Source organism: Micromesistius poutassou, assembly GCF_964030765.1.
Source record: "Micromesistius poutassou genome assembly, chromosome: 13".
NCBI classification, from domain to species: Eukaryota; Metazoa; Chordata; class Actinopteri; order Gadiformes; family Gadidae; genus Micromesistius; species Micromesistius poutassou.
This window is the reverse complement of record NC_140283.1, coordinates 17,207,597-17,230,943: the sequence shown is the minus strand read 5'-3', so window position 1 is coordinate 17,230,943 and position 23,347 is coordinate 17,207,597. Positions and strand designations below refer to the sequence as shown.

Below are 23,347 nucleotides of genomic sequence, written 5' to 3'. Positions count from 1 at the left end.
GCGAGGACACAGCCTCACGCCAAAATGATTTGCGCACCTTTTTTTTCATTCTCTTTTTCTTTCCCCCCCCAAAATAAAGACTTTCCTTTTCTTAATGGGGGAATAATTAATCGGGGGACAAAGCATTCGTTTTTCGAGAGGCATGGCATCTACAAAGGCGTGAGTAATGGGATCCAGATGGCTCATTATATAATGGCATTCTACTACCGAGCCGTTCTGGAGGCCAGCAGGTTTGGCTTGCTGGTGGTGGCCTGCTGGTAACTGGACCGCCACTAGGGGAGCCCGTGAGCACTGCAACGCTGTTGAATGTCACGTAGGGGGTCATGACATTCCTCACTTCTCCTTTCCCCTAATGCATGATGATGATGTATCTGTCACTGAGCACTGTGAGGGCAGATAGTGATCTGAATGGTGGGGATTGGTTGGAATAATAATGAGCCTGATTTTGGCATGGTTCTTGGATACACACTGTACCATCTGTCTCCGCCATTTTGGTTATGTCTCCCTCTCAACCTGATGGTCTCAGCTCAGCTCTGAAACAAAAAACTGTGCACTGTTGAGGAATGTGTACCCAAACACTCACACGCACGCACGCGCACACACACACACACACACACACACACACACACACACACACACACGCACACACACACACACACACACACACACACACACACACACACACACACACACACGCACACACACACACACACACACACACGCACGCACACACGCACACACACACACTCACACACACACTTTTTGTAATTTTTATGCTAACTTGTACCACATGCTACACCATACACATGGGGGAATATACTATATACACTTGCAGCGTACATGTTCTGATACGTGGGCCAGGAGGAGGGGGTTGGGGGGGGGGAACATTCTCAAGATAATCTTTTACAACAATTGTAACTGGAAATCCATTGAGTGCAGGTGTGAAAGACGCCCACTTCTGAATAGCTGACATTCTAGCGTCGATCTTTCCCCTCAGGTTAGCAAGCCACGTAATGATGGTGATAGCGGGAAGGAACAGGTGTTACACTCCTCTCTCGGGGACCCTTTGAAGGCGGCTGCACGGCAAGGAAAGATTGTGCATCAGCGCTAAATTGTGTGAGATTACACAGTTGTCTCGTGCAGAGACTAACTCATGCTGGTCTCGCTGAGCCAGCCTCTGGGGAGCGGTTGATGCTATGAATTATAGCATGATAGGTATTCTTGAATCTGAGCGGCACAATGGCCTCCATTGACGGCCAGAGTCTGCCCATAGGGGGTTTACAGGGAGTTCAAGGGGGTGGGATGGATGAGAAAGCCGATCAGGAATTCATTTTTATGGCAAATTGATGCTGATTAATATAATTCACTGCATGAAAAACCATCAACTGCTTTCTTGACCTTAACCCTTAACGTTTTCTTCTTTTTCACCATAGGGGATTCTTGCTACCTTTGAAAGCATCACGGTCCCATCAATGAACACTGAACGAGCAAAACTTGCATGCTGTTTCATTACCTTCAAATTCCTCAAAACTGAAACCCTCAGCAAACAGCTAATTAGCTTAAACTATGTGTTACATGGAGTGAAGATATGCTGGCATACATCTTGGCTGGAGAGCCCCCTTGTAATTGGCTGTTAAATGTTAAGTACTAGCTGTTGGCATGGCTTTCTGCCAAAATGTCTTTCTTCCCCCGCTAAGAAGATTTATTGAAATTATTTTCATTTTCATTTAGGCTAATCATTAAAGCTGACCCCACACTACAAGATAAATGTCCCGATATCGTGGCCGATTTGCCCCTTACGAGAATCGGGGTGGCGTTCCCATGGCAGCCGAATCGGGACGAAAATCGGCCAATATTATCCTGTCTGCCGTAGTGTTCTAAGATAGAATCTCATAAACTTAAGACCACCCGATCTCAAAATCGGGGTTATCCAACATGGTAGATATTTTCGGCATGTTGAGTGTGTAGTCAACATAATAGCGACGCACGCACACACAAACACACGCGCAAAACACACACACACGCTGACCCGAGGGTGCTCCATAATGCCATCACATCACGATGGAGAGTCACCATCGTGATGCCCCCTCCCCCGGCGCCTCACTTTTCAATTTTCGTTTCCAAATATTTATTGAAAAACGAAAATATCTGTTTTAGTGCGTGTGTGTTAAATTAACAGCAAATTCCGTTGCAAATAGGAGGCGCGCAGCATCAATATCCTAACTAAAAAAAGTAAGTCGGCCAATACAGACACATTTTGCAGATTGTAAATTGACATGAGACATTGTAAACGTTCACAATCCTGCTCTATGCTCTGTGATATTTTGTTTATCATCATTTCTATTAACTTCTGCGAGGCGCATAAAGTGGTCATGTAGATCGGTCGTCTGCCCGTCTATTGCGCGTATCACACATGAGCAGATCTTGCACACAACGTCAGTCGTGTCCCTTGGCTGTCCTATTTGTTGGATATTTGTTGATGTTGTTATTGTCATGCGTGTTCTGGCATGATTAAACATGAGTCTTTATATGGCGATAAAACAAAGCTTTGTTGCGGTTTTTTTTCCTTCTTTTTGAAGTGGGGATTGGGGGTGCGCCAACCCGGTTGGGACGTAAAGGGGGTGCGCAGGAAAAAAAGTTTGGGAACCGCTGCTCTAGATCTACAATCTCTTGTCTCTGGATCTCTTGTCTCGTGCTGGATGACGTAGCCTACACGGCCGAGAATCGGATAAGATTATCCTGTAGTGGTGTGGTGTTCCGTCTTGTGTTCTAATCTTATGTAGGATCGGAGAGCAACAAATCGGCTGCGATTCTCGTTATGTGTGTGGTGTACTCCGACTCAAAAATCGCATAAGATTTAAAAAAAATCGTGTAGTGTGGGGCAGCCTTAAGGCAGACACTTTTCTGTCTCAAGTAAAAAATTAAAAAATCTTCGGTTAAATAGATGAATGAACATACATGAATATACATATACTCAGCTCAGAGTTCAGCACTCCAAAACAATATGATTTGCAATGGTTATTTCCATTACACATACGATTTATTTTACAAGCTTTTTTTGTTTTCTGTTGAAATTCTCTTTACATCCGAGAGCAATCTATAAATCTGTGAATCAAATGCTCTGGTTGTTGGCCAAACAATAACCAACAATGTTCAGAAGAAAGTGACTTGGATGACACCAGAGTGAATCTGCTTTTTGTGGTTTGTTGAGCAATGTCACTGATGAGTCATGACAGACACATGGTTTGTGTCTTAATCCAAAGCGGTTTTGAAACATAACCAAGATTGACTCAAACACTACTCTTTGCATATCACAGAGAACTGAGAACAGACCCTTGGCCAACACACTTCCCCTTCCGGTCAACAGCACGGTTCCTGGTTTTGGATTTCCTCTTGACGGTTGCCACCGTCAGAAGGCATTTCTTATTATATTCTCAGTCGAAAACGTCCCTTGACTGAATTGACATCGTGAATCAGACAGCGGATTACCTGCGCAGGATAAATCATCATGGTGTACGATGTTTGTCGACTCCTTCTGCTCCTCCTGACCACATCCTCCGTCGTTGCGGGGGTTAGCAAGGAGACTTGTAACGTCTACGCTCTGATTGGCCACAGCCTGACCATTTCGCTTGACCAACGGATGCTGAACAACAGGGATACGCTGCGGTGGGTACACAACAGCACACCCATCTACTACAGATTGGCCGGAGTCATCCGCCAGGGTAAGCCGACGGACGTCGATGCGGCTGGATCCCTCCAGCTGCTCAACCTTACCTTCTCCAGCGCCGGGGTCTACAAGGCAGACGTGATCAACGGGACCGGGGCGCGGGTCAACGGCTGGAGCGGACGCGTGTGCGTGGTCGAGAAGGTGTCGACGCCTGTGGTGACGTTTCTGTGTGGGTCCGGCGGTGCCACGGCAACGCTGAACTGCGCCGTTCTCAACCCGAGAGACGTGGTCTTCGCCTGGACCCACGGGGGTCAACTCCTCAAAGGGGAAACAAAACCCGCGCTGAGCGTGTCTTTGGCGACGTTTAAGGGCGATGAAGGTTTCGGCTGCAGTGTTAGTAACGCCGCCAGCAAAGCCCAGAGTAATGCTGTGCGGTTAAAATGCAAGCCGCCGCCGCCACCGCCGCCTCCTCCGCCTCCGAAGGTGTACTGCTTTAAAGCCAGCACAGTGATGGGCGCCGTGACGGGAGGCGGCGGTCTGATCCTGCTGCTTTTCATCATCACCGTCGTCACATGCTACCGACGGAAGAAGGCGCAGACGCCGGAAGACCCGGAGGCTCTACCGTTGGGCCCTGCCTCGATGTTCCTCAAGACAGACATTCCGGATTATGAGGTTATGCAACCTTCAGGGGACACCCCTGGTCCCAGTCCGAAGCTCAGTCCTGGTCCCTCTCCCACAGACTACGGTCAGGGCGTTAATCTGTCAGTTGCCAACGCCCAAGAGGGGCTTGGTCCCACATCGGCCGAGGTGAAGCGAGGGCCTTCCCCAGTTCCTAAACCCAGGACAAATGCCCCTCAGGCCGCTAAATGACAAATCAGCCTCAGCATTTATGTCAAAAGATTTTTGTTTTGACGATGTTCTACTTTCCAACCAGAAATTATCTTCTTAGGCTATTTTTTTTTTTACACTGCTTGATTCTTATTGACGGTGTGACAAGTTGATAAATATCAAGTTGCATTGTTTAGGGTTAGGGTTTCACACCGTATCACACTCGTGATCATTTCTCCCCCTTTTCAGGTACGTTGTCAATGTTTAAACCTTGTAGGCTTGACTGTGGTGAGTTGGGGGCATGTCAGGAGTGTCTAGGGGATCATTTGAATGTTTGTGTGTGTGTGTGTGTGTGTGTGTGTGTGTCTGTGTGTGTGTGTGTGTGTGTGTGTGTGTGTGTGTGTGTGTGTGTGTGTGTGTGAGCAAAGCTGGAGCTAACTGTGAAGTCGCATATATACATTTTGTAATATACTTTGCATATTCATTTTATAACTTGATTTAGTTTTTTAGCTGTTTTTTTGTTGTTGTTTTTAAGCACTGTTTAAAGTGAAGGATTTGAGAGTTTGTGCTTAGGCCTGGTTATTTGCAAAATGTTATGTTTTTGAAAGAGATTAAAAATAAAGTTACGATTGAGGAAACACTGTATCACTCTCTAATGATAATAATAAACAAAAGCACTCCAAAAACAAGTACATTTATCATTCATCATTTCATCTCTAGATCTCAAGATATCCTGGTAAAACGACACATTCAAAACCCATATTCTTAACCATATTTATATGGAAAACTACAATAAGCAGCTTTTCTGAGTCAAGCCCTTTGTTCCATCTTCATAGACATCAGCATTCTTGCACTTATTAAAAATTTGCTTGCTCGCAAGAAGTTATTAAAGTGGAAAAGGGACTCAATGGAGGAACGGATTAGCCCGGGCAAATATCTATTATCTCCGGTGGGTAAACGGTAATCCACACATGAAAGTGTTTACTGTTTCGCCTAACCCTGTGTGACAGCCCACATAATGGATTCCCCCTGAGCAGCACTGCCTAAAATGCACATCCCAATGTCATCTTTTGTCAGGGCCCCTTGCTCTCGCGACTGCTCTCGTTTACACGGCTGCAGTTTCAAGCCAGCCAGCAGGGATTAAGGAAGAAAAGCTGGTATCTGCCACAGCTCAAACAATGCCCATCCTCTTCCTTGTAAGACTTGAGATTCACTTGGCATCTTGCCGCCTCTGGGTCAATGGAAACGCATTGTAAACGTGCCGGGATGAGCAAGCCAATGCCAAAGGGTAAGCGCGAATAGCACGCTTGTGTGTGTGTGTGTGTGAGTGTGAGTGTGAGTGTGAGTGTGAGCGTGTGTGTGTGTGTGTGTGTGTGTGTGTGTGTGTGCGCACACGTAGTAGCCACGTGTGCTAATACACACACACATCACAGAGGTCTAATGAAGTCATGTAGATGGTGCAGTTTAACACGGTAATGAGGTTGAGCGGCATAATGAAATGCAACAACTTATATTTGCGTTGCCAACTCCTGCAAATGGAAAAGGAAATACTTAGCAAAATGTGTTTAATCAGTGTGCTCCGGGGCAGCTCGGAGAACGCAAGTCTTTTGATCTCAGAGCACGTGTGTACCCAGGAAAAAGGATCAATTCCGTACCCATGGAAAGTATTCTCACGTTGGATCGCTCCTCTTAGTCCTCTGCTTGGACCACCAAGCCTTAGATGAGTACAAAGCAAACCCAGTCAAACCCACGGCCAGTCAACATAGTCGCCGCTCTCATGACAGTTGCTTGACTTAAAGGGACTATATGTGCAGGACTTGTATGTACAAGTTTTTAATTGAGACAGACAAGTCCTGCACATAGCCCCTTTAAGTCAAACCCAACCCACAAACTTTCCAAGCACATAAGACGTTGCCATAGTGACTCCATTTCTGAAAGGTTATTTGGATCGTTGTGACCAAAACTTTGTGATGGAGGTGTCTCTCCATCATTTTTCTATACCTCCTTTTTCTCTCTTTTTTTTTAAATCGAGAAAAGGAGGTATAGAAAAATGATGGAGAGGTGTCTCTCCATCATTTTCCTAAACCTCCTTTTCTTGAATTATTATTCTCTCCATAATTTTTCTATACCTCCTTTTTCCAAAAAAATATATTCTCCATCATTTTTCTATACCTCCTTCTCCCCCCCAAAAATAGTCTCTCAATCACTTTTTATACCTCCTTATTCTCATGCATTTTATTCCCACCTCACGCATCGGTGGAAATGTACGACTCCTCCTTGAGTCCAGCAAGGGAAGGACATAGGACCACTTTCCGAACAGACCATATCAACAGAGCCCAGAACAAACATCTCATCCTAATGCCTTGGCAGCTGTTCCAAAGCCGGAGGGGGGTTGACTTGGAAGAGAGAAACAACAGTCCTTTGTGAGCAGAGACAGACCTAAACGCTGCTGTCTTTTGTAGTCCCTGAAGGAATGTGACAGCGCCAAGGTCCAGTCTAGAGATAGGCTTGCAGGAGGACATCCCTTCCCTCAGCACACAACGTTAAGCTGCCAACAAAACCCATCCAGGACCAGGATATACTGGTAGTTGTTATGATGCTTGAGCCTCAGCTGAAAGGCTCTGAATTCAAACCCCCAACGTCTGCCTACCTGTAAGCATCCTTGAGTATGATGCATCACCCCCACCTGCTTTTTAGTCGCATGCATCTAAAATTCACTGTAGGTTGCGTTGGCCAAAGTGACTTCTAATGCAAAGCTCCGGCTCTTACCAGGCAGTAGCACTAGGACCACGATGACTGCAACCATGAGTTGAACCTGAGGGTGTGTGTTTGTGCATGTGTGTGTGTGTGTGTGTGTGTGTGTGTGTGTGCGTGTGTGTATGTGTGTGTGTTTGTGGGGGTGGGGGCTTTTTTTATATAGCTTATATACACTTATATTGTCATCCTAGACACTTTCACCTTCATTTTAATAGTCCACACATGATGCTACTGTTCTGCACAATTCATACAATTCAGATAATTCCCGAGTTAATCCAGGTGAGTTTATGAAATGTCTTAGCACCAGGGAAACCTAAATACCCCTTCAGTACATGTAATCGACAATCCTCGCACACTCGGCTTGGAGATCGGACAAGTAGACAAAACACTCACCAAAATTTTCTCTGGCAAAAAGTTGAGATGATAACACACATTAAAAAATGTACTTGTTGGTGGGTGGGGGAGGGGTCGTCCAGATACCCTCAAGATATCAACACTACCTAGCAGTTGGATTTCATCCTGCTCTGTTGTTTCAACTTCTGGTAAAAGGCAGGGGCCACCACTTTCCCACTCCTACTGAAGTCCCCGCATACCACCATAATTGACATTTGCGTGAACTCACAAGACTTCTGTCATCACGTTAACTGGGGCCCAAAATGTTGATGGTTCTACTTTATTTTTCTTTGTGTCGTTTTGGAATGTGCACATTTATACAAAAAGTTTAAGGGAGCTGTAGCAAAGTCTAGCAGTTTATCCCTTAGTTCATGTAGTGTTTTTGGATTCTGCCAGTGTGCTTATAATTAGTTTGAAGATAAAACTATGAATTTGCGCATAATTCATGAATTCCGATGAGCTCAGAAACTGAAACTGCTAACAAGACACTAACTAGACTGAATTCGAATTACATTGTAGCTACATGCTAATGACCTGCCAAAACATGTTTTTCCTTATTAAAACACGGTCTTCGCATTAAAACGGTAAATACGAGTCTCCATTGAGCCCAGCCACGTTAGAATTCCACGGAGGCTTCCGAGCGGCGGACGAGTCTAAACAAACATTCCAGAACAATCAGCGGTAGACAAAAGCCAGGGGATGAACTCTAAAGGGCCCTATGATTTCCACTCTGTAATAAAGATGCTTCTATCAGCCAAATTACCCATCCCTGGCCTTGCACCTGATTTGAATCAGATGGAGGAAAGATTCCACATCCCACCGTAACAAGCATCTTCTCGTTGCCGGGATCAAACATCTCCGCAGTGTTCCAGAACGAAGACATTTGGAATGAGCACTAACACAAACTTACAACCTTGCAAAATAAAGGATGACCACTTTATCCTATATGTACATATCTCCTGTATCGTATATATATATATATATATATATATATATATATATATATATATATAGAGAGAGAGAGAGAGAGAGAGAGAGAGAGAGAGAGAGTATGTATTTTGTATTTTTCCAACAATTGGACGAACATTTTTCATACCGTATTTTTGCTTTGACAATTTGCGGTAGAGGCATTTAAGATGATATCACTGAGATGATCTCCATACCTTTTGAAGCACCACCCAGTAGAGATAATTCTGATAGTTTGAACCTTTTGTTCAGTCCTGTGGGTCCCTTCTTATCTGCGATGAGATGCTAAGCCTTGTTGATCCTGTGTGTGTTAGTTTCTGTGTGAGTGTGTGTGTGTGGGTGTGCGTGTGCATGTAGTTCCGTGGAGGTTATAGCATCTTTGTCGGTGAAGGGCCCCTGAAGACGGTAAAACATGAGAGAGGTGTAAAGGTGGGGCCGAGAGCTTGTACAACAACAGAGTGATTTGTTTTGGCTATGGCTAAAAGATAATTCACTGAAGCATCACCTGGACTTTCTGTGTGGCCCCTGGTGCTCCTGTAAGAGCCCCCTTAGTTTAATGGAGACCACTGATGGGGGGGGGGGGGGGGGGCCTTAGAGAGCTAAATATCATCTAAACGGTAGAACAAATCTTCTGTTTTATTTCATTGAAGCATTGGAGGCCGGTGGTCATGTAATAGCATGGATAGCATGGCTTCAAATCAATAAATATGCCTGGTGCTTAACAAATACATCTGTGAATGTGAGTGTGAATTTACCTGTAAAACAGGCCTGATGTCTCTGTTTAGATTCTTCATCTCTGTCTTTTATTTTGAGACGGACATGGCTAAGTCTCTTTGCAGCCAGGAATCTTCTTGTTGTCAAGCACAATCTGTTTCTTTTATGTGGCTTGTTGCGGAACAAAGCTCAAGTCCCACAACAACACCTGCAATGCTTAATTTCACCGTGCACTTTGCATGAACCGGTTGAGCTAAATCGACATAAAGCAGGGGGATCAAAAAGTGTTGTAGACAGAGGAAGCAAAGAAGAGTTTAACTCAAGGCGAACGATCAGCCGTTGGAAATATTAAAAGTCCCACTGAGCAGCCAGGAAAATAGTTAACGGTGTACACCAGGGATGATTGTGTTACTCAGGAGATAACACGCTGCCAACTCAGTCCTACGCACCGGTTCATTTGAGTGAAAGCTCCGCCGTGTGGCAAGTGACAGACAGCCTTCTCCTCAAAAAGGAGCAGAGATGAAGCCACACCTTGTGCCAATAAATGTGTCACGAGCAGCTGGGCTGTGCTCCGTCCTGGTCTTCCTCCCCCATACGGAGTGTTAAAACAAAATGTGAAAAATAAATGTCATTCTGATCACCCTGGTGAAATAGTACTTTGTGAGTCCCCCCTTGGTGTGTGGTTGGGTGTGTATATTTCATATTATAAACTAAGCAATTCATTATTGTGCTATGTTATCAGGTTTGTGTCTTGATTGGCCACTTACTTCATACATTATTTCATATTAATCTTGGAAATGTCCAAGAAGACAACCAGTATGTCCATGCTGTTAACTCACACACATTGTTCACTGATAGCACTGAGCCTGTTTGTCTGTTTCTGCATTCCGGCCGTGCATAAATGCATGACGTTCACAGCGCATATCATTTCAAATCCACTACAACACTACAAATGCAGCACTGAGGGTCAAAGTGACTGCGGATCACACTTATGAATGCGTGTGAACTGGAATGCCCTCTATTGTACAACGCTCCAAATCCTCCGCCAGGCCAACACAGGCTGTAGGGTTCTCTGCTGGCTGACTGTAGGGAGGCGATGGGCTGTCACACTCATTGTGTTGTGGTGCTCCTGTCTTTGTCTGGAGGGCCCAAGGGCCACTAGCCACGGGCGGCAGACCAGCACGGGGCAACAACAGACCCTCTCGACAGCACCCATGCTGTCAGGGAGTGAGCCTGTGTCCGTCTGCCTGCCTGTCTCTGTCTGTCTGTCTGTGCATGTGAAGATGGGTGTCTACACACACACACACACACACACACACACACACACACACACACACACACAGGAAAGCCCTGACACTATCAGCATTCACTGCAAAACCCAGAGTGTGCCACTTAAAACTTTCTACCATTCTTTTTATTAGAATGCCGAGACAAGACGGGTAATAATGTGTGAGAGTGTGTGTGTGTGTATATGCGTAACCATTTCCATTGCCTTTCCCATAATTATTGCAATTTATTATGAGTTAATGGCCATGGAGTGGATGAGGTAAAAGAAAACAATCTATAAATGTTGAATGTCGACTATAGCCCAGATGTCTTAGAGAAGCCACTGAAGAAAGCAGAACCTACCATTTAGGCCAGAAAGAGCTTTCAGAGGGTTGATGGCTGAGAGTTAACCTTGGCAACAACAGGTTGTAGATCAATGCAGCAGGGATTTAAATAGTTCTCCAATGCTCAGAGATAATACCTACAGCGTCTTGACTGTCGGTTGATTGGGTAACACAGGCAATATTTGACGGGATCAATCTGTTTCCAGGTGTAGCATTCTGTATGAAATATAGATACTTAGGGCAACAGTGACCTCTTCAGGTCTTAAGGAGTAAGAACTTTATTTTGCTGGCTGGCTGCAGACATCCTTGTCACTAAATGTAGGAATAGCAGTAGGCGTGGAGTGGTGGAGAATGCTGCTGATTTTCTGCCTCTGTCATTTCGGGGTATATTCATGTTATTAACTTCTGCCATTTATTTTCTCGTCCCCTTCATTCTCGATAGCCTAATTCTCCCCACCATTTTTATCTCACTCCTTTGTCTAGATTATTTCGTTCTCCATCATTTTCAATCACTATTTTATATTGATTTTGTCAATACTTTTTCACGCCCATGTTCAACCTTTTCCCTCACTCTTTTTTCTCGATTGAAAATATAATTTACTTATTCACTACTGCAGTGGTTCTCAAACTTTTTACCATGAGTACCACCTTAGAAATGATTTGGCTCTCCACGTACCACCGGAATTAAAATAAAGTTTACAAAGAAGGCATTAATATTAATAATATGATTTATTATTCACATAACTTTACTTGACTGAACAACCAACTGTAGACTATGTAAACTCATGTATTGTATTTAAACACTTGCAACGAGACAATACTAACAACAGGTCAGAATATAATGTTTAGGTTTGAAGGAGAATGTAGCCTACTCAGGCACAAATTGAAAATTAAGAATAGTAGGCCCTACTGTGACCTTCTCAAAGTAATCCTGGGGAATGTACCCATAAGCATAATAATAAAAATTATTATCGTTAATAGAAAATGCGGATCATTTTCTTTCTCGTGTGTCTCGTTTTTCGCCCGTGCCTAAAACCGCCACTGCTTATAATGCTAAAGCCCAGTTCAGACCAAAGATTCGCGACGCAAAGATAAGATTCTGCTTGCAACTCGCAACTCCTTGCGACTCCTTGCGACGAGACGGGCTGAGACGTTCTAAAAACTGGGCAGTTCACACTGCTGCACCGGGCGGCGATTAGTTTTATTTTGGTTGAGAGTAGGCTAGAGTTGCTGTGTTTCGCCATTCTCCACTACTTCTGCATTGTAGTAATTCGCTGGAGCTTAGTTTGTTTAGATCCCGCTAGTTGGATACATTGCATTCTTTCGTAGTGGCGACTTCTCGACTGCAAGGGAAGCTCGACTTCACCTAAAATTTCGAAAATTAAATGGTCAGATATATACTGTTGTTAACATTTCATTGATTAAAAATGTGTTAGAACACGTCCATCTCGAAGACGAGTCCGTTCAGAATCAGCTGCTTATCGCAGGTCGACTGACTCGATTTCCTTCTCATACACTTACGTGTTTAATTTGCGTGTGTTTAGACAGATGGGCGCACACACACGCGCACACCAAGCATCACCCGCATTCATTCATTCTTCAACACTCACTCGCGGTAAAACTAGCCTTATAAATCCCCGTTGCGCATGGAACTGCCACATTGGCAGTGTTGTGTTTCACCAAAAAAAAAAAAAAGAATTAACAAAACTGTCTTCTAAATTAATGAAATACTGGGAAACGAATAAACCATTATAAGCAACGAGTGAACTTAGCGGTCGAAATATTTTTTTCAACCACCGCCTCTTTCCCTTGACGGTGCGCAAAGCCCGCACGGCGCACACAGACAGGTAGCAAAAAGCAAAGCAGTCTCAGCATAAACACACAGTTGTGCGTTAAATTTGTCCATCGGGGAACACGTCAATTCCTCTAATGCTGACGTTTAAAATATATCAGCACCTATTTACCTTGATCTTCAGCTGTAGCCTTGCTTGCTCATTTTTTCCAGATTCGTATGGCGGTCTTATTATGGTAAACTAGCTCATTGGTGAACACCTCGTCAGGTTTTAAACAGCGACACGCACTCGGAGACAGTAGCCTAAGACAGGTCCATAGCTGCTGCACAAAAATAATGCGTGCCAAGCAGTAGACCTAGTTGGTCTTAAAGGGGGGGGAAAGCAAGTTCAAGTTTAACATCGATTTGCAGTGATCACTTGGCTGAAGGGTTTTATATGCCTATTCATTACATAATTATTCTTATTCTGCTTTTTTAAATACATAAATGAAAGGCTTGCGGTTTATCCAAGATGCAGCCTGTATGCGGGAAATTACGGTAGGCCCCGACAGGGCGAACCGGACCCCGACTTGAAGCGGCGGTGTCTCTTCCTTAAGGGGCTTATTTTAGATAATAACCGGCGACGTTCTATAGGCTACATTATTACACGGCTACTTGCCGAAACGAAAAAATAACTTCACACGGTGTGTGAAGTTGTGTGAAACACGTGACTCCTCAGTCTCAATTTGAGAATGAGGAGTCACGTGGTTTTTGGGGAGGGGAGGGGTTTGAGCCCATCCGCCATGCTGGTAGCACGGTTGCCAGGAGAAACGTTCTCAGAGCGGCATACAGACAGATGAGGAAACAGAGACGCAGAGACGCAGGAGAAATTACGATAGAAATAAATGGAGAAGAATAAGGCGAAGGAAAAGGGTCCTTACAGGAACAAACTCACTACCAGCGCCAAGCAGAGGTATGAGGAGAAGCTGTCAGACTTAAACAACGTCGACCCATACGAGCTACCTGCAGCAGAATGGGACAGAGACCTGGACCTTTAACCACCTTGCACATATATGGACATAGTGAACTACTTGGTTTTTGGCATCAGTCAATATACGATGCAAGAATTTAAAAGCCATAAATCGCTAGAAAGCTATGAGACATTCTGCTGTGGTTGGGTGCAAGACCTGGCCATCTACAAACCTCCAAACGCTCAAAACACTGTTGTACTGGCAAAGGTAAGTTGCTTCACCTTTTGAGTTTTATGCTAATACTAATGTGTTGTGAATACATTGCTTGTTGACCAAAGTGACAAAGTAATTTACCGCGATTGTTTCGTAAACACTAGATTGTAACGAGGTGTTCCATGCACACAAACGTTAGATTAACTTCCCACATGTTTTGCAGCTTGTTATGCTAATTTGATTTTAGCCCAATGAAACATACTAGGCATTGTGTGTTGGGGCTTCGAAGTAGACAAACCAGTTCTGGTTAGGCTAGGGTAGTTAATGGTCTGGTTAGACTAAAGCAAGCCATTAACGGTGTGAACGAAAGGTCTGTGAGATTCAGGCTGCAGACAAATGTAAATCTGGAAAGCTGCATACAAATGGAAATGGGGTCTAGACTAGGCTGTAACTTGAAATAAAATGTGTCCCTTGTCTTCAAGGCTTTTTACTGTTTCTCTAATTTATTTACCTCTTGTATCTAACAGGTCATGCATTCACGACGGGTCTGCGAGCCTCCACTCACCCCATGGGTCATCCTCACACCATCGGGGCAAGTGTGTTCGGCCCACTGTACATGCATACGTAGCGGAGTCGTGCACCCATGTCGGAGCCCTGCTGTTTATGGTCGATGCCTGTGTACGGTTAAAGGAGAAGGCCACAGTCACATACGAACCGGCCTACTGGAAGCTGCCAAGCAGCATCAACAAGGTCCTGCCAGAGGTTGGCCAACGCATCAATTTCATATCTGCTGCAGCTACACGGAGGTCTCTAAACAGACGAATAGACGGTGAGACCCACAATAGTCCTGCGCTGAGAACACGTCCAGCCAAAACAGCCAATGACACACCGACACCAACACCGGAAGAGCTAGCAGTATTCTACCAGGAAATCAGCACGACAGGGACAAGATCAGCAATTTTGAGTGTGCTACCCGAATACTGCGATGAGTTCAGAGACCCTATTCGGCCCATCCGCAGCTTACAGTCTCTGGCTAATGGAAGCGGCCTTGATAGGAGTGACTTGCCTGCGCTGCAGAAGCACTGCCAGACCATAGGGAGCATTGCTGATGTGTCTGAGGAACAGGCAGTGCAGATAGAGAGAAGGACGCGGGGACAGCACAACTCATCACTTTGGTTTGCTGCACGGGCTGGAAGAATCACAGCCTCCTCAATGCATTGTGTTTATGCAACAGACATTAGTTCACCAGCACCCTCCACCATAAAGAGGGTTTGTTATCCTACACGTGGGCCGGGAACAGCAGCCACCAGTTGGGGCATCAAACATGAGGAGACAGCGAGGCAGGCATACACTGCCCAAACAAAGGATCAGCACACCGATACAACAAGTGGAAACTTGTGGGTTTTTTGTCAACCCGGCCTTCCCACAGGTAGGAGCATCGCCAGATGCCATTGTTACTTGCACTTGTTGTGGGAAAGGCTGCATAGAAGTGAAATGCCCCGCGAAGTACAAGGACAGCACAATCCTTGGTGCATACTCATCAGATGACCGCAACTTCGGTCTGCATGCTGTTGATGGTCAGGTGCACCTCAAGAAGAACCACCAGTACTACACCCAGGTCCAGACCCAACTGTTTGTAACAGAGAGTGCCTACTGTGACTTTGTAGTGTGGACATTGAAGGACTGTGTGATTCTGCGCATAGCTCCAGACAAAACATTTTGGAATGCACGGCATCAGAAGGCACAGGACTTCTTTGTGAAGGTGGCTCTCCCTGAACTTGCGGTGCAATATTTCTCGATACCACCTACCTCCCAAGCATCACCTGGCCCCAGTGTGCTTCGTGAACTACAGCCACAGACCGTGGTGAAGAGGCCAAGGAATTGTACATCCATGCACATTTCTTTTTGATTTCTTTATTGCTATTTTTAAATGCACATTGTTCTTTGGCACTGTTCACTGTTTCAACCTTTTGAAATGTTGCACTGTCAATTTCTATTTATTCAATTTATAGTTCTATTTCTATTCTAACAGTTCTCAATAAATAATGTTACGCCATATCATGTTTCAAGAATTTATTGCAACACGAAACAGTAAGGAGGCACTCAAACAACACTTTTACACATATTTGTTAAGGCACAGCAAACAGTGACAATCTTATCCAACGGCATTAGGTTTTCACCCTCACATTTGATGAGCATGTTCACAGGTACAGTGGAGTGTAAGAATTTAAATTTGTTGCGCACAACACCAATCACCCGCTCAACATGAATCCTGAGATGTGCTATGGCCCTAGTCTCCTCCACATCTTTCGCATCCAGCTGTGCACGACCCCTTGTGAACGTAGGTACCTTAACTTCAGCACACATCATACCCACACTTTCCCTGATATTAAAGCCCCTATCTGCCAGCACAATGTCACCTGGCAACAGTTTGTTGAGGAAACCACTTTGCTCTGTTATACGTTTGTCACTAGTGCGCCCACCCCACCCTTGGGATATGAAAGAAATTACACCCTTTAGGCGTAAGGGTGTAATTAGGTACTTCATGGTGTATGCATGTTTATACTGAGAGAAAGTCTGTGCCCTTGCCAGTACATTTGAGGGTTTTTCAATAAACACCTCGAAACAATCGACAATGGCGGCTACATTTTTCCCGAACGATTCCACGAACTGGTGTGGCATACTCGTCAATAAACAGTCTCTGCTTGGCCAGTGCACTAATGGACACAGCTGTGCATACATCACTCCAAGGGTATGGTGAAAGGCATCACTGACTGTTGTCCTGTGTACCCGAAACAGATGGCTGATGTGCTTTACTGGCAGGTCTAGTCTGAGGCGCATTAGAGTCAACAGGACAAGCTGGAAGGGTGAGAGTTTCTTCATCCTACCTTGAGGCAGATATGGGGTGAGACTGCATAGAAGTGTCTGAAACATTACATAGCTTGCAAGTCCTGTGTAATACTTCACTATGTTATCATCACCACTCAGAGAGTTCTCATTCATCCGGTACTCATCAAGCTCCTCCTTCAGCTTTCTGTTTTCCTCCAAAAGACTGTTGATTACATCTCCTCTAGATGTGCAGAGTCCACATTCCAGGTCCTGTGCTGGGGATGGCGGTCGCTGGTCCTGTGCTGGGGATGGCGGCCGCTGCTCCTCTGTCGGGGATGGAGGCCGCTGCTCCTCTGTCGGGGATGGTGGCCGCTGCTCCTCTGTCGGGGATGGCGGCCGCTGCTCCTCTGTCGGGGATGGAGGCCGCTGCTCCTCTGTCGGGGATGGAGGCTGCTGCTCCTGATGCTCTGCCAGCGGTGGCACTTGCTCCTGCCGCTGGGTCCTGCTGCGCATTACATGCCGCTGATATCTCGCTCCATCTGTTGGCTTGACATCACTGTGGCCTAACCGCAAAGATGGTGTCCAGTCAGGGTGGTTCTCCACCATCTCATATGATGGTTTACCTAGAACAGAATAATTACATTATGAAAACTCAATGTAATCAATGCTTTAATTACAATCAATGCTTTAATGCAATGCACAATGTACAATCAATGCTTCAATCAATGCTTTAATGCAATGTAATCAATGCTTTAAGCTTTTACAGAAAATGTGTTAGTTAAGCTCAAAACAATCATGGGAAACACTAATGTCATGAACTGAATCTCAACTAGTTTTGTTTAAAACAACATTAATGGTTGGGCCATCGAGCATTTTCTAAGAAGCAACAGTTTGTTAGGTAGCTAACTAGCTGCTAGAAAACAACTTCAGATGTACTTCAGGGTTCGCACCAACATAAGGTACACTTCGTGGCTTTAAGAGACGACAACATAAACAAATTTAAAGACATTTTTAGAGAACGTACCTGAGTGAAAATGCAGAGAACACACTCTTATCGACTGGCGAAAGTAAGGTCCTTTCTTCTGATTGCAGCCACCCAAGAAATCCGACGTCTCCTCGTGATGTCGGATACTTCAGAGACACTATAGAAGGAGTTTGGATACTTGCTCTCCTGAGTGCGTTCTCCATTTAGGGAACCTAAAAAACGGTAGCCCACTGTTCTTACGGTTTCCTCGGCGATCGTGTGAGGCATTGGAGCAGTTTTTAACGCAGCAGTTGCTTCCAGGCATTGTTAAAACAGTAAAGAATTTCAACAACCTCCTCTGCTAGCAGCTACCGTGTCAACAATAACGCAAAGCTCAGCTGCACTCGGAGGGGCGTACCTACCAACATGGCGGAAAGGGGAGGGGCCTTACACGGCTTACTGTGCCGTGACGTCAACTCCTCATTCCTAAATGAGAACACAATTCGGTGTTTAGCTAGGCTAGTTGCACAAGTCTTTTTTAATGTAGACTAGCCTAGTCAAGGCCTGCGGTTCGATGAATACTTTTCTATTAGATGTAGGTACCCAATGTGTTCGCGTTATCCATACAGCATGGCCTTTTTCCATGCATTTTAATTGCCCATAGATAGGCTACACCAGCGGTCCCCAACCACCGGGCCATTCAGATCTTAGCAGATCTTAGCTAGATTCCTGACCGGGCCTATGGCCGGCGGCGGAACCCCGACCGCGGAGCTAAGATCTGAATATTAGCCCCAGCTTGATGATTCGGATCTTAGATTATGGTAGGTGAAAAGTTTGGACCCCTGGACTACACTATCCATTGGAAATTGACACAGTTTCTCGTCGGTGAGTTCGCCTTAGCACTACAGGCATCATGCACTTAGCACGTGATCAGACCACCAGAGTTGTTGGTCGTAGCACATTGAGACTAGTGCCGCGGTCAGTCGACCGCCTATTTATTTTTGTTCTCCCGTCAAACGGCTCACTGTAAGTTCACCTCCGCACAAGTCTGTGCGCTGTGCGCGCCCTGCTGGTTAATATGCTATCCTCTTTCTTCCCCCTCCCCCCGCCTTCACTGCTTTGATATGAAAAATGGCTGAGGCAGGTGAGTCCTCCGAATCAAGTCGAGTATTTCAGGCCAACTGGTAAAGGAGTGTCACGGCTTTCAAACACACAAACCATAAAGCCTATGGACGCCTCAGAACGGACTAGTCAACGCGGTGCGGCATCACTCGGGCAGGTTGGTGTGTGTGTGTGTGATTTCAAAGTAACAAACTCAAAGCCGATGCATGCGTCCAAAACTATTCGTTCAAAACCAAATAAACAACAAAAACAGCGTCCCTTATTCGCTTTAAATACTTTATTTACCGCGCCGTATTAATTCCCAAGTTTTGAAAAGAAAAGAAAGTATTTGAAGCGAATAAGCGACGACACACGCACGAACACACGTGCACGCACGTTCATTCACGCAAGCAGGCACCCACTACAACCTGGAGAGGCTGTAAATGCTTTTAAAAATGATAATGGCTATAGACAATTTTTGACAGGTTACAAATTCTCCCAATTTACTTACTATTCCTCTGTACATATTTGTTTTTTCCTGCATTTTACAGATTTGTGAGGAGTTTTTCTGTATTACAAACAAAGATCTACTCGGAACATTCAGAGCTGCTGTAGAAAAATATGCGCCCCTACTGCTGAGTTTGTACCGCGCCCGAAAAAGAATTTGGCAAGGATCTGAAGGAGATACTGAGAAAGCTTGATGATGAGGTGTGTGCACAGTACAGTACCAAACAATACTTTTGCCCAGATTAAATTCAATCTGTTGAATTACAATTAGTCTTGCTATTATTAGAGCTATCTTTCTGTTTTTTCTTTTTTTCTTTGAGACCACCAACATCGTCAGACACGGCAAGGAAGCAGCCATGAAAGGACTTCCTGTGTTCCTGCGTGAAGATCCTAATCTACTTTTCAAGCAGTGTCTTGTAAGTATTAATGGTCATTAATATAAATTTTACAAGCATAGAGATACAATTGTAAAATGAAGATACTGTAATTGAAAATACTAGAAAATCTGAAAGTTTATTTCTGTTTCGCCCTCGGACTGCTTGAGAGAGGGAAGGGAAGTTAATTGCCTGTCTTATATAAAAGCTTATTGGTTGTGAAGTAAGTCCCTCTAGCACATTTGACAGGGGTTTCAGATTATACCATGAGGAAGATGCTGCTTTGATATACAGGTTGTTGTCGGCAGATGTTAGACCGAGGCTACCTGCTTTGGCTAGAACTAGGGGGCTAGATCACAGCCATATCACTCAACACCTGTCAGGTCATTCTTTTGATACTAGTGATTAGGTCTAGGCCTCTACAGGCCACAAGCTATTATTTTTCTTACAGTCCGAGTAAAATGTTCTGGGCCACATAACTACAAGGGTGATATACTCTTCTACATTGGGTTGGAACCATTTCCTTGGTTTTGTGGACATTGCAGGTTATGCTGGTGAGCTGGCACGCATCTCACAGGGGTGAATTATACCATAGATTATAGATAGATAGATTATACCATGAGGGAAGATGCTTTTATTGAGCTGGCTCCTCTTTGCTCTTTTATCTGTTTAAATGTGCGCTATGCATGATGGTGGAAGTTCAGTTTGTATTATTTGTTTAAATTTCTTGGTTGATGCTTTTGCCCAACAGAACGTATAGTCGGTTTAAAGTTTAGGATCACTTTGAATGTTCTTGTTTTCAATGGAAACACACATGAGTTATCCTGCATAGGAAATATAGGAGACCAAATCCTGTCTTCATTCATTTTTTCCAGATTCATATGGCGGTCTTATCATGGTACACTAGCTCATTGTCAGGTGTTTAACAGCGACACACACTCGGAGACAGTAAAGAAAGACGGGTCCGAGCTGCTACGCGCGTTTGATGTGCTCTCACCGTTCTCATGCACACAATTGTTTTTTTAATACATAAATTAAAGGCTTGCGGTTTGTCCACGATGCGGCCTATATGCGGGAAATTACGGTAGTGTAGTTTACATAGTTTTCATAGTTATCAGCCTACGTGCTGCTGAGAAGACCAGAGTTTTTTTACAACACCCTCAGGGGTTGCATAGCTATTGGATCATGAGGAGATATTAGTTGAATGCTAGGAAATGTTATTTGTTTAAAGGTCCCATGGCATGCTATTTTATGGATGCTTTAATAAAGGTGTTAGTGGGCCCCTAATACAGTACTTGAAGACGTTTAAGAAATTCAGCCTTGGTGCAGAGTTACAGCCACTACGAGCCAGTCCCACAATGAGCTCTCCCGTTTTTAGGGGCGGGTCAAGGTGGAGGGTGGGGGTGTGGCCCTGAGCAGCTTGCAGCCACGGTACCATGCGCTAGTGTTTACAGTGGAACACTGAACACTCCGGGTGCTCCAGCGGGAGTCCTGGAGCTCTATATCTAAATAATATCATATTATATTTAGATATCTATATAATATATATTATCATGGTCAAAAGCTGTTTGCGCCTCCGTATGATATTATGAATCTCAAACGACTGCGACGGGTTCTCAGACGCCTCTGGTTCTTCCACTTCCACGTCAATATTAAGTAGGCTACAGACTCAACGGAGAAATGAAATGGAGGAGAAGGGGATTGTTGCCCGCGATTGTTGCCCGGGGTTGTCTGCGTCGGGTTGGTTGAGAAGGAATTGGGAACCGCGACATGGAGGAGAAAAGGATTGTTGCCCAGGATTGTCCATCGGAGCCCCGCGGAATGCTGGCCGCCCCTGGGGCTGCCCGCCCAGCCCTGCTGCCACGGCAGCGGTCCGTCTGAGCCCCGCTGCCCGCTGGCCACCCCCGGGGCTACCTGCTGAACGCTGGCCAACCCCGGGGCTGCCCGCCCAGCCCCACTGCCCGCTACAGCGGGGCTCCGACGGACAATCCTAGGAAAAGGAAATCCTTTTTTCCTCCATGTCGCGGTTCCTAATTCCTTCTCAACCAACCTGACGCAGTCTAGTCTTTTCACCAAATGGGAGCTACATGCAAGCTTGCGTTATTGTGTTGCATGTTATGCGCCATGAAGGCCGCCTCATACCTCCGGATCCGGACGAAATTTGTCCGTCCATACTAAACGTTGTCTACGGGACTACCCTTCATACCTCCGTCCGGTTTCAGTGTTATGGATGTTACGCAAAACAACCTCTAGAGGGCAGTGACTGTCGTGTATAAAATGACCTGCATCGACAATTGCAAACATGGTATCTGTAGAGGAGATGATTATGCTCTGTCATCCGGCACAAAGTGTATGTGGAGGTGGCATGTGGCACCCCTCACCAACCTGCAGATTCTCTGCTCAAAATTTAAATTCAAAAAAGTTTTATTGGCATAAAAAATATACAAGCCAAATCGAAGCGTTTCAGCGATCCTTTTTTCAAAGACGGCGCAAGATAGCTACTTCTCGGTTTACACCTAACACAATTTTTAGCTACTGGGGGACCATAGGGAGGCTAGGGGAACTCGACTTAATGTTAGAAAACCTCAAAGCTTTTACAAATATATCACGTTGAACGTCTCGAGAAGACAGACAATTATGCCTACATCACCTACAGGGCTCCAGACTAACTTTTTGACAGGTAGCACTGGTGCCACCTAGCTTTTCATTTAGTAGCACCAAAACAAATTAGGTAGCACCATATTTTTCTTTGTAAAGCGTGTTATTAATACATGACCTTATGTTTATGAAAGATTGACAAATAAAGAATAAAAATAAAGATAGATAAACGCCTTAAATTAAGCACATAACATGGAATATTTATATTTACACACACACACAATTCTGTGTGTTTTAAGATACCTGGGCATGATGGCATTAAATAATAATCTAATTCTAACGGAAATTATAATTAACCTATAGAGCATTTTAGTTATTATCATTTGGCTATATGAGACACACTCCTTACCTTCTGCATGGCCATGTTCAACCACAATATGGCCAATAAGAATATTGGTTTTCCATCTTCAACGATACAGGCATATATAATCTCGCACTCTTTGGTGGATTTGTCAGTGGAACCATCAAGCATGAACGAGAGGTAGGGGGCGGATGCGACTTTGTCAGCGGTCTTTTCCTTGAGTGTGTCTGCTATAACTCCCACAAATTGTGCACACGCAGTGTCGTTGGAATATGTGGGGTTGACGTTCAGTCCGTTATTCTTCATCATTTTGTGAATGGGAGTTCCTCTTTAGCGATGTTGTAGGCGGTGTTAAACTTGATGATCATTTGTTCATTCTCCGCCGAGCGATTGGTCTCATCTATCCGATTAAATGAGGTGAGGAGAGACTGGAAGCTTCATGTGATGCAGCGGTCCCTGCACGTCTTGTGCTTTTGGCTTTCATTGTGTAATTTTAATGACTGAACTTTGAATTGTGTAGACCCATTTACAAAATGTGTTTCGCCTGCAACGGACTGGCCACATGTCCTGCAGTACACACACCATGGTTTGTCCCTCATAACGCAACCACGGGAACTGCGCCAGCCATTTTTGTTGAAAACAATACTTTTTTTTTTCTCCCCACTGCCCCCCGCCTCTTTCACCAACCTGTCACTGTCCTCTTCAGAATAAGAATCTGAGATT

At 44.8% G+C, this 23,347-nt stretch overlaps 2 protein-coding genes across 2 annotated transcripts; one reads left to right on the top strand and one right to left on the bottom strand.

Moving 5' to 3' along the window:
- The first annotated feature begins 3,439 nt into the window (after positions 1-3,439).
- Positions 3,440-5,096, top strand: LOC311357479 (uncharacterized protein). Its single transcript, XM_084477440.1, has one exon. The coding sequence runs from the start codon at positions 3,509-3,511 to the stop codon at positions 4,535-4,537; it is 1,029 nt and encodes a 342-aa protein (XP_084333566.1). The 5' UTR covers positions 3,440-3,508; the 3' UTR covers positions 4,538-5,096.
- A 5,976-nt stretch (positions 5,097-11,072) lies between these two features.
- Positions 11,073-16,832, bottom strand: LOC311357263 (uncharacterized protein; the record flags this gene model as incomplete). The annotated part of the gene is made up of 2 exons (XM_084477169.1): positions 16,077-16,832; positions 11,073-11,086 (listed from the first exon to the last, which is right to left on the bottom strand). The coding sequence occupies exons 1-2, from the start codon at positions 16,822-16,824 to the stop codon at positions 11,073-11,075; spliced, it is 762 nt and encodes a 253-aa protein (XP_084333295.1). The 5' UTR covers positions 16,825-16,832.
- Positions 16,833-23,347: the final 6,515 nt, after the last annotated feature.